The sequence below is a fragment of the Hyaena hyaena genome, unplaced genomic scaffold, assembly GCF_003009895.1.
Source record: "Hyaena hyaena isolate Hyena2069 unplaced genomic scaffold, ASM300989v1 scaffold_29, whole genome shotgun sequence".
NCBI classification, from domain to species: Eukaryota; Metazoa; Chordata; class Mammalia; order Carnivora; family Hyaenidae; genus Hyaena; species Hyaena hyaena.
Window position 1 is genome coordinate 4693651 of NW_024080661.1, and position 11782 is coordinate 4705432.

The 11782-nt window shown below is 60.2% G+C and overlaps 1 protein-coding gene across 1 annotated transcript; it reads left to right on the plus strand.

Moving 5' to 3' along the window:
* Nucleotides 1-3662: 3662 nt before the first annotated feature.
* WFIKKN2 (WAP, follistatin/kazal, immunoglobulin, kunitz and netrin domain containing 2) lies at nucleotides 3663-8065 on the plus strand. Its single transcript, XM_039227934.1, has 2 exons — nucleotides 3663-3869; nucleotides 6545-8065. The coding sequence occupies exons 1-2, from the start codon at nucleotides 3663-3665 to the stop codon at nucleotides 8063-8065; spliced, it is 1728 nt and encodes a 575-aa protein (XP_039083865.1).
* Nucleotides 8066-11782: the final 3717 nt, after the last annotated feature.

Genomic DNA, 11782 nt, shown 5'->3' on the forward strand with positions numbered 1-11782 from the left:
CCCTCTCTCTCTGACCCTCCCCTGCTCACGCTGTCTCTCTCTCTCTCCTAGAAATAAATAAAAATATAAAAAAAAAAATTAAAAAAAAAAAACAAAAAACCATCAAATAAGGAAAGAGGGAGGAGATGCTTCGAGAGGTAAGAGGTTTGGTCCTCGCCTCCCCACCTGTGTGGCCAGCGGGGAGAGGCCTGGCCGATCTGGAAAATGGTGTCCCAGTGACTTGGGAGTTGTTATGTGAGGGGTGAACCTGAGGTCAAGGGTCGTCCAGAGCCCACTGTCCCCGGGGTGACTTCCTGCAGCTACACCTAGAGTTGGCCTTGAACCCACCCCTGTGGGCCCCTCCAACCCCACAGGCAGTGGGAGACCGAGAGAACTCTTCTGAGCCCAAGTCCAAGGGTGCCTGCCGTCCCCCGGGGAGGGGGAAAGGCAGGTGACACTCCCAAGGTCAAGCCCATGCTCAGGTGACTCGGCCCAGGCTCTGCTCCAGGGAGGCTCACGATGGCTGGTGGGAGGGAGGTCTGGGGGATGGTACCAGGGGTGTGGTGAGCCTGGGGTCCCGGCCGCAGGGGGGGGGCAGGGACAGACACAGGGCAGCCAGATCTGAGGAAGTGTGGGAGGGGCCCAGGAGGACACTTCAAAGTTCTCCCAGAACAGCTTATAAACAAGCTGGGCTCCAGGGTGGCCAGCGGGGGGCCTTTCTGGAAGGGCTGGAAGCAAGCACGGCTTGTGTGAAGAGACCATGACTGAGGTCCAGGAGGGGCGGCCGTGAGCCTCGGGACCCTGGGCGGGTCCAGCTAGCCTCTCGGTGACTCGGTTTCCTCCCTCGGACCACGGAGGAGTTCCCGGTGACAGCTCCTGGGCTCCCTCCTGGGGCTGGTGGAGGGGTCAGCAGGCTGAGGTAGGTGAAGATGCTACGCTGTGTGGGCTCCGGGCCCTGATCAGATGTTATTTGTTATTCTGAGCTGTGTCTGTGCTGAAAGACTTGGAAGGGCTGAGAGGCAGAGCTGGGGGGCCATAGGCGCCTTCTTCCCTGACGCTGTTTTGAAAGCTCTCAGAGCGGAATGGCCAGAAATGGGGCCCTGGGAGGGAGAGAGGCCCATGGCTCTTTCCAGGGCCGAGGTGGGAAGACAGAGGCCTCTCTCGCTCATCCCCAAGGAGTGGGTGGGATGAGGGGAGCCTCCCCCTCTCGGCCATCTCTGCTCCATCCCCCCCCCCCCTCTGCCCCCCCCCCCCACCGTCCCTGCCATTACATCTAGTGGTCTCAGGTGACTCCCCAGAAGCCAGCCTCCTCTCCCTGGATACTTGTCCTCACGTACAGGGTCGTGACAATTCTCCGAAGCCCTACTTAGAAATGTGTCACCATCCATTTCCCTTTGTGATTTCAAAGGCGGCTGCACAAACTGCGTTTGTCAAGTGCAGGGCTGAGGCCTGGCTCCGAGCAGCTGGAACCCGGGTTTATGAAATTACAGGCAATTCGAAGCAGCCGGCGTGGCTCACTGTCTAGCTTCAGGACTGGGACCAGCCTTGGAGGGGGAAGCTCATTCCAATAATTTAGGGGATTAGGATCTGACACCCTTCATTAGCCCTTTGACATAAGCAGAAAAGACAGAGCCTGCAGAATGACCCACGCTCTGGGGGAAGAATCGGTGCAGGCAGGGAGAAGGCGACAGACACACCACCCCTGGAGGAAGAAGAAAGTCCGCAGGGTGGAGAAAAGGGTTGTGCCTTTTTACAGTCCAATTAGATGAACCAGCTAGCCCTGAAGGGGAGAGTGGGCCTGGAAAAGGAGGGGCCTGGGCTCCGTACTCAGTTTCTCCATCTGTGAAATGAGAGCACTTCTGGGGACCTTCCAGGGCCCCCATTCTGGCTCTGACAAGTGCTGGGTCCACCCCAGCTGGTCTCCCTGGTACACAGCATCTCTTTGGCCTTTAAAAGGTCCCTCTGTTTCCTGGGGATCTGTCTTCCTGCCACCTCACACCTTCTGGGGGTCAAGTGACCAAACGCAAAAACATGTAGCCAGCACGCTTTTCGGTGGCATTTGGCATGCCTGCCATCTCCTGCCAAACGGGGAGAGAGATGGCCCCTATCTCCGGGCAGCTTTTGACTCTCTCCCTGCCCGCCTCCCCCAAGACAGCGTCTGACGGTTCCCAAACTTCTCCTCCCCTCTGTCAAAGCCAGAGCTGAAGCTGTACCTGGACCATAGGTCCTGACGGCCAGGTAGGGGAGGGGTGGTTCCCTCCCTAGGAGGCCGCTGCTGGCACCCCCGCAAGCTGGGACCCCGTTTCCCATGTTGAAGGTGGCATCCCGTAGCTGTGCGACAGGGGGTGAGTTGCTTAGCCTCTCAGGGTGTCTTTTCCTCAAATCTGCAACAAAAGGTAGTCTGTTGTGAAGACGAAGTGACACGATTCATGCAGAGAGGCTGGTAAATATTAGCAATTTGTATCACTTTTGTTGCCCCCAGGGGCTGACCTTGGGTGAGTTGCTGGCCTTCTCAGGCTGGGAACCTTCTCCTTGGTAAAGTGGGGGTGGCAGGGGGATCCGACAGGGGGGCCTGAGTACCCTGCACTCCTAGAGGGCTCGGGGGAACCCGTGTGGAACCCGTGTGGCCGTTGGGCGGGGCGGCCCCACTGCCCCGTGCTGTTCTGAGACTCTGACCACAGAGGTTTCCTTGGGGCGGACGAGTGTGTCAATCGAGGAGCGAGGAATGTGATAGGTCCCAGCAGCTGGGGGAGCTGGAGCATATCTGGTATGTGTCTCTGGAATGATTTGGGGAAAATTCACCAAAGTTGGAACTTGAGCCGTGAACTTCCCCGGGACAGAGAGATAGGGAGCTGTCGGAGCGCGCACCCCCCCTGACCCCCGCAGGGGGGACCTGGTGCGGGGGTGGGAGGCGGCTTCCACGGCACAGCGCTGCTGCTCAGGCCCGCCCTGGAATGGCCGTGAACTTGTTGTTTTTCCACGTCATTTGCTCTCAAATGTACTATCGGGCCGGGCGATGGTAACCCTGCGTCTGCAGGTCCCTCCTCGTAACAAGCGATTGTGTGTTCTTCGGAGGTGGTCACGGGGAGGAGGGGGCCTGGCCCGAGGAGGTGGGGGAAAGAGAAACAAACCGCTCCTTTACAGTGAGCTTGCGTGTCCTGGAGCCAGCTTCCCCCCCCCCCCCCCAAAGCACATGCCATTTCTGGCCCTTGAAGGGGTTAAAAGGCCTCCTGGAGTCAAAAACAAGCAGGTGTCCCACCGTGCCAGATACGCCGCCTAAACCGCTTCCAGCTTTTTTTTTCCCCTTCTGCAACAAGTCTGTGATCGGCCACGGGACAGAGGAGCCAGCAGCCTGCCTGTGACAGGCATCAGGTTAGCTCGCTCCCACTCTGGGTGGTGCGCCCAGGATATAAATCCAGCCTCGGGCCCCTGCCGCGGCTCCTCTCCCTGCACACTCAGGAGAGGGAGTTGCCTTGCAAAGACCTTTCCTTTATCTGAAGCCGTGCAGCCCAGCGGGCTGCACTGACTTAGTAGAGGCGGCTGGCGGCGGCGGCACCACCGAGGGAGCCTGCTGGGGTGGGGGTGAGGGCAGGTGCCTGCGGCCCGGAGAAGCAGAAGGCCCTGGTGGGCCCCGGCCCCCGGCCTCGACCAGGGGGAGGTCTCTAGCCACTGCAGACGGCATCATGTGGGCCCCAGGGTGCCGCCGGCTCTGGTCCCGCTGGGCGCAGGTGATGGTGTTGCTGCTGCTGCTGCTGCTGGGGGTGCCCCCGAGGGGCCTGGCACTGCCGCCCATCCGCTATTCTCATGCTGGCATCTGTCCCAACGACATGAACCCCAACCTCTGGGTGGATGCCCAGAGCACCTGCAAGCGGGAGTGTGAGACGGACCAGGTGAGTGGAACGCAGAAGCCAGACACGGGCCGTGTGAGTGCGTTAGTGAGGGCTAGGGGGAGTCGTGGGGTGGGGGGACTCAGGAGCGCCTGGCAGGGCCCCCGAACAGGAAGACAGTTGGGCCCCAGGCCACATGGAGCTACATAGGGCGTGATGTGTGTCCAAGTCCAAGGCCCCGATGAGGAGGTAGGTGTGATGTCCGAGTTCATCAGGGATGGGGAATCCTGGATTCTGAGCCCGCCCTAGGCCAGGCACGGCATGGGGACTGGCCCAGCCCTTCGGACCCCCATCAGCAGGTGAGGGCAGGTGCTCAGGACAGTGCAGGGGCCAGTAGCCGGGGATGGGAGGATGGGCTTGAAACCTGCATCCGACAACGGAGCAGAGGCCTCCGGGCCACCTGCCTGGGGGTTTGCACCCTAACCCGGAGGTCAGACCAAGCTGATGGGGAGAGTAGGCAGGAACAGCTCTGAATAGACTCTGGTTGGCCCTGGGAGGGAAGCGGACTGAGTTCCAACCTGCCAGATTCCTCCGTCCTCCCTTCTGCTCTCATTAGAGCTGCCCGGGCCAAGCAGGGCGGGGCTGGGGATAGAGCATCCCTCTCCTGGCTCCCGAGTCCAAGGACCATTCCTGCCACTTCCCGCCGGGGATGGAGAGCCTGCAGGTACCTAGCAACTGCCTGGACAGAGGCGCTTCCTGCCAGCCTGGCCGGTTCCTAGGGCTCGGGGCCGGGCCGGGCATCTCCAGGGCATATGAGAGACGCCGGCACTGCGTTAGCCAAATGCATAGAGTCTCCAGAAGAGCCCGAGATAGCCCTGAAGCGAGTGGTCTCTGCCCCCATGGTGTCCAGGGGACAAGTGTCAGACCTCTCAGGCCAGACGCTGCCAGTGAGCAATGGTGGTGCCGAAGGAAGGGGAGATAAGGAGGTCAGAGGCAGAGCGATCCCACTCAGCTGAAGTCGTGCGGTTCACCGGCTACGTTTGCAGGGAAGTCTGTTTCCCTGGCACAGGCTGGCCTGACAAGTCAGGTGGGGCGTGGGACAGGGACACCCTGGCTGATTTTGCATATCTTGGGGAAAAGGCACCCGTATAGGGCTAGGGATTCGTGAGCCTCTGGGTGTATTCTGGGCCCTTAAGCAAAAACTGTTCTAAGAATTCCTTCTAGGTTTCCTGCGCCCAGAGACACCTTCCCCCGACCTCTGAGAACCCAACCTTTCATGGACATCGGGGGCCTAAAGGAGCTTCCTGGGCCAGTCTCTTAAGGAATTTTATGACCCACGGGCCAAGGAGCAGGGTCTCCTGTCTGCTCACAGTTCCTCCTGCCCTCCAGCCTCTGCCAGTCTCTCAGCCTCAGACCCCAGCTCCGAGATTTGCCCATCCCTGTCCCAAAGCCTCCCCTGGTGTGGCCCAGAGGCCTATGCCAAGCAAGGGCTGCAAAACAAAGTCCCCATTCTGCGCCGAGAGGGGGAAAACAGTAAACAAGTCAGGCAAGCAGGCTCCACACAGCTCCGGTGGGGATTTGTTCCCCCCTCTTAGCTGATGTGGAATGTCAAAGAGGCTGAAATAAAAGTCGGAACCACAAGAGGCCAGCCCTGGTGGGGAGTAATTTACAGAGCCACTAGCAGGGCGAAGGATTAGGACCGTTGCCCGCCTGCCCAGTGGGTATGATGTGTTATTGTCGAAAACACCACGTGAAATCCTCGTTTGTGTCTCTCCCAGAGCGTGTTGCTAATTTCGAGGAATTAAACTAATGCCTTAGATGGCTCCGCAGAGAAGCAGGGGGATTACAGCCTAGTGAGTCCTTGCTGACGGCTTTGCTGACCTTTGCCACCCAAGGGGACTGTTTTCCGTGTTGATTTCCCCCATGAAAAGTCCCGCACATCAGAACTGAGCACGGGTCTGGCACAGGCCTCCGGGGTGAGACCTGGCATCCTGGACCTGGCCCGCCCGCCCCTGCCCTTGGCTTTGAGCAAACGTGGGCCCTCCACAGAGCCGTCGTCCCTGATGTGTGTGTATAGCCGGCCTCGAACATCTGTCCCAGAGGTGTCCGATTTTTTTCCTTCCTAGGGTTTGGTGCGACCCCTTCAATTTGGCCAGTGCATCCTCGCCCCAGTGAGAAAAAGACAGAAAGGCAGGCTCATTTGTTCCCAACTAGACCTCATTTGTGGTAACCCTGTGATGTGGGAGAGGCACTCTGCTTTCAGAATCCCATCCACCTGGAGCTTGAAGCCCTTCTCTGCTGCCTGCCGGCTCTATGGACCTGGGCATTATTTCTCTGAGTCTCTGCCTTTTCATCCGTAAAATGGTAGTGAGAAAACTTCCCCTCGTGGACAGACATGGCCTGCCTCTTCTCATACTACTGGCTGTGTGACCTTGGGCAAGTTACTGATCTCTCTGTGCCTCAGTTCTCACTACCTGTGGGCTGAGGATGATGGGTGTGCCCACCTCCCGGGTTCATGATGAGCATAAGGTGGCAGATAGAAACGTTCTTAGAAGCAGACCTGGCAGATAGCAGGTGCTGTGTATACGCTCGCTACTCTATTGGCGCGTTTGGCTCTTGGTCGGCTGTGAGCACATATTGGTTCCCTTCCACAGAAACCGTGGGGTAGGGGTGGGCGGAGCCTGTCCCTTCTTCCTGCTCCTCCTCCCTCAGGCCTCTCCATTTGGCTCCCTCTTCAGGAGTGTGAGACCCACGAGAAATGCTGCCCGAATGTGTGTGGGACCAAGAGCTGTGTGGCTGCCCGGTACATGGACATGAGAGGGAAGAAGGGACCGGTGGGCATGCCCAAGGAGGCCACGTGCGACCACTTCATGTGCCTGCAGCAGGGCTCCGAGTGTGACATCTGGGATGGCCAGCCCGTGTGTAAATGCAAAGATCGCTGCGAGAAGGAGCCCAGCTTCACGTGTGCCTCCGACGGCCTCACCTACTATAACCGCTGCTACATGGATGCTGAGGCCTGTTCGAAGGGCATCACGCTGGCCGTCGTCACCTGCCGCTACCACTTCACCTGGCCCAACACCAGCCCCCCGCCACCGGAAACCACTGTGCGCCCCACCACGGCCTCCCCGGAGACCCCTGGGCCGGATACAGTGGCCCCAGCTCTGCTCAACCACCCCGTGCACCAGTCGGTCACCGTGGGCGAGACAGTGAGCTTCCTCTGTGACGTGGCGGGCCGGCCCCGGCCTGAGATCACCTGGGAGAAGCAGCTGGAAGACCGGGAGAACGTGGTCATGCGGCCTAACCACGTGCGCGGCAACGTGGTGGTCACCAACATCGCCCAGCTGGTCATCTACAACGCGCAGCCACAGGACGCCGGCGTCTACACCTGCACGGCCCGGAACGCCGCCGGGGTCCTGCGGGCCGACTTCCCGCTGTCGGTGGTCAGGGCGGGCCAGGCTGCGGCCACCTCGGAGAGCAGCCCCAACGGCACGGCCTTCCCCGCGGCCGAGTGCCTGCAGCCGCCCGACAGCGAGGACTGCGGCGAGGAGCAGACCCGCTGGCACTTCGACGCGCAGGTCAACAACTGCGTCACCTTCACCTTCGGCCACTGCCACCACAACCGCAACCACTTTGAGACGTACGAGGCCTGCGTGCTGGCCTGCATGAGCGGGCCGCTGGCCGCCTGCAGCCTGCCTGCCCTGCAGGGACCCTGCAAGGCCTACGCGCCCCGCTGGGCCTACAACAGCCAGACGGGCCAGTGCCAGTCCTTCGTGTACGGCGGCTGCGAGGGCAACAGCAACAACTTCGAGAGCCGCGAGGCCTGCGAGGAGTCCTGCCCCTTCCCGCGGGGGGACCAGCGCTGCCGGGCCTGCAAGCCGAGGCAGAAGCTCGTCACCAGCTTCTGTCGGAGCGACTTCGTCATCCTGGGCCGGGTGTCCGAGCTGACCGAGGAGCCCGACTCGGGTCGCGCCCTGGTGACCGTGGACGAGGTTCTGAAGGATGAGAAGATGGGCCTCAAGTTCCTGGGCCGGGAGCCGCTGGAAGTCACCCTGCTGCACGTGGACTGGGCCTGCCCCTGCCCCAACGTGACGGTGGGTGAGTCGCCGCTCATCATCATGGGCGAGGTGGACGGCGGCATGGCCATGCTGCGGCCCGACAGCTTCGTGGGGGCGTCCAGCAGCCGGCGGGTCAGGAAGCTTCGCGAGGTCATGCACAAGAAGACCTGTGACGTCCTCAAGGAGTTTCTGGGCTTGCGCTAAGGCCCCCGGCCCCCTCCCCGGCCCCCTCCCCAGCCCCCCATCCACCCACCCACCCCCGACGCCCCTTGGTCCGGAAACTGGGCAAGGTCAGGTTAGACGGCCTTAGGCCAGCGGGGAGATAGCAATCGGCACATCAGAAAAAAATCCACCAGAGGTTCATAGATCATCTAGTCTTTGGGTTCAACAAGGGGTCTGTATCTTCTTTAGCTGAGGGGGGACAAAAGGAGAAGCCTGTGGATGCAAGTTACTCCTGATGGCCAGTCTGCTTGGGTATATGACCCTCACTCTGCCGGCCAGCCCCCTCCACCGGCCCCCCCTCCCCCCACCCCGGCTGCCCAGCCAGCTCCCAGCCAGGGGTCCAGAGATGGCATCTGCACGGTGGTCACGGGAATCATGGAATCTATTTGTTTGCAAAAGGGGTAGGTGGGGAGAGAAAGGAGGGCCCTGGGACTCACTGGACTGATTCCTCACAGCCACTCCGGGCAGAAACTGCTTCCTGCATGGGCTTGCGGGAAGTGGGACGTGGAAGGCATGGTCTGACCCAGCACACAGCTGGCCCTGAGGTGGCGGTCAGCCGGTGCTTTGGCCATATTGGCCCTGTGGTCACTGAGGCCACCGTGGCTGCAGAAGAATACACAGTTTCCATGTTTCTCCTTGGCTTTATTGATTGGTTCCTTGATGGTCGACTTAACGAATTCAGCTCTGTTCAGTCCAAGTCAGTGGACGTTTTGTGAACATTACTGGGTGCCAGGTGCTAGGGCACAGACAGATATCAGACACTGCCCGGCTCCTAGGGACTGAACGCGAATTCCAGATCCCAGGGCTCCCACCCCTACCCCCACCCCACCGGAAGCGGACCCATGGCTGGCCCTCCCAACTATCAAATGGTCCCATGTTCATCTGCCACTGGCTTTCTCAGACAGAAAGCACATAGAAGGCCCAGGATCTGTTCTGGTGAGAAGGAAAGTGTAGGAAGAGGAAAAGTCTGGGTTGGGGGGCGTGGGTAAGTGAAAGACTAAGAAGGGAAGGAGGAGGGGAGACAGGCTTGGAAAGGAAAAGGAATGCTGCTCGATGCTTCCATCTGGTGGTGGCCTTGGGAGCTGCAGGGACCTGAGGAAGGCTCTGGGTGAGGCCCTGCAGGGCAGGTTTGGGGATGTGGCAGCTTGTGGTGACTTCTTGTTTCTGGACTTCCTGAGCAGGTCTAGCCACTACCCCCTGCCCCCCCCCCACACACACACACACATACACACACGATAAAGGACTTGAGAAAGCCACTGTCAGCTCTACATCTGCCCCCCTCCCTCCTCAGCCCTTCATTCTGTCCAGGCCCCTCCAAAGCTGAAGAAGGTCCCTGTGGGGGCCTTCCTCAAATGTAGGGAGGAAGGTTCCAATTAAAAGCTCATAGTATCGAGAGCCCTTCTCATGTGATTTGTTTGGGGTGGTGGGGGTGGGTGGGGGTAATGTCATTTGCTCTGGCGACCTTGCAGGAGAGAAGCCTGGCCAACGGGACCATGTTTGGGTGACAGAGGGACACTCACATTTGCCCCACTTCGGAGCTCTGAGGCTCCTTAACTGTGGTGCTCACTGCAGCTCAGGAAAGCTGAGGCCAGAAAGGCCAGGTGACTTACCCAGGAAGATGGTGGGCTTAGGCCCCCAAATTCTGACTTATGCCTCAGGCTCCCCACCCGTCACGGCAGCACGGTGGCCCAGGGGCAGACTCCACTGATGGCGTCGTGTTTGGAGGCATGAGTGGGGCAGGAAGAGGCAGGCCGCCCAGCTGTGGCTTCCAGGGCAGGGGCGGGGATGGGGGGAAGCCTCTAAGTGAGGCCAGGTCCCGAAGCCCTAGGTGTGCTCAGAGCACGTGGCTCCGTTCCCAGGGTGAGGACAGCAGCACCTTTGGTCTCAGGTGCCTGTGGCTATTCTGTCTTGTGGCCTGGCCGTGGCACGCCCCACATCTCATCTGTTGCTCAGGTTGTGAGCCGGATGCACCAGGGACACCTGCCCCCTGCCCACCTCCTCGGGTCTTCCAGGAGGAATCCATACCCAGCCCTGGCCTGCCCGGCCAGGTCTGGCCAATCCCTCCTTAGAGAGAATTCCTGCCGGAAGGAGGGGGCCGGGATGGGGAGGCAAGCTGCTCCCTGACAGAGAAGAGAGGCCAGAGGGGCGGGGGGGGGGGGGCTTCTCAGGTGGCATGGGGAAAAATGCTGAGCACAACACTTGGCCACCAAAGAGGTGTGAGCGCTAACCCCGGGCCCCTCCCTGCTTGAGTCAGGGAACCAGGGAGGTAGGGGAGGACGCAGCTCCTCACCTGCCCTCAGAGGCTTGGGGACATTCTGCTGCACCTGCTTCGAGGCTGAGGTGCCCCAATATATAGCACGTTGCTTTCGGGCCTGAGGGGTCACGGGTCCACATGTTAGCACCTGTCACCTCCCTTCTCCCCTCCCCCCCACTTGCACGGACATGGGGCCTGAGCCCTAGTGGCTGCCTGGTGGAGGGGTGACATTCAGGGGACACCAGTTCCAGATCCCCCTATGTCTGAATGTGGGCTCTGACACTTTCCCGGTGCCTCTTGGAACCTCAGTTTCCTCACCTGCAAAACAGAAGATGGTAAGTACTTCCTGGAGACTTGGGAGCTTGACCCTGTTAACCTTGCCAAGCTGAAAAGCCTGGGAGACGGAGCCTGGCACAGCTGGCTGTCCCCGGGCCCCCTCCTCACCCTCAGCACCCCCTGGCCAAGAGCAGGCCCCCAGGCCCCGGAACCCTCGCCTCATCCTGCTGAGACTTGGGTTCCAGGGATCCAGTGAACATACAACTTCAAATATTTTATTCTGTTGCTCACAGAGCACATTCAAACTATCATCGCACACGGGCCGATGCGAGGCTCGGAAAACATAGGCACTTAGGGAATGGGCATCTATTATCATGTTGGACCTACTACATGGCATTTAGGTTTTTGTCCTTGAAGCCAAGCCTGAGTCTCTGACCTCCGTTGCTCAAGTGTTACACAGAAACTGACCTCTAATAGGTGCTCGGTGGAGGCTGAGCTCCATTCCCAGGGCCTGGTTGCCGGGTAAACTGGGGAGGCTCCCTCCCCCCCAGACCCCCCAGCTCGGGGGATTGAGCTCTCCTCCAGGTCTGAGGCCAGACTCACCTGCCTCCCTGTCTACACCGGACACTCGCTTCCTCCCTCCCTGCATCTGTCGGCTCCCCTCCCCATCCTCCCTGCTCTAGTCCATCTCTCTGTTTGCCTTGTCAGGGGCCTGATCTGGCTCCGGCTGTCTCTGGACCAGCCTGCGGCCTCTGGGGCTGGATGGCTTGGCTTTTTCCACCCTCTGCCTCCCCCAGCACCTCCAGGCTCCTAGGACACTCTGCTCCATTGTCTGGCCAGCTGCTCCATAGTCTGATGTCACCCCCCGGACAGTGGGGCCAGAGAGCAGGGACGAGGGGTGGACCCTGACGGAGAAAGGGGAGAACAAACACAGAGCCACATGGCGGTTTCCTTGGGGAGGAGGGGACAACGCCCGGTGTCCCACTGTCCTGTTACAACATCAACGCCCAGCGCCCACTCACTACGGGCCAGGCACCGGACCCCGTCTCTTGTCGCCTTCATCAAAGCCGTGCAGGACAGAGCACTCCTCTGTGGGTGAGAAAACTGAGGCTGGAGGGGGCACAAAACTTGCCTGAGATCACCCAGCTGCCACGTGGCAGAGCCAAGAC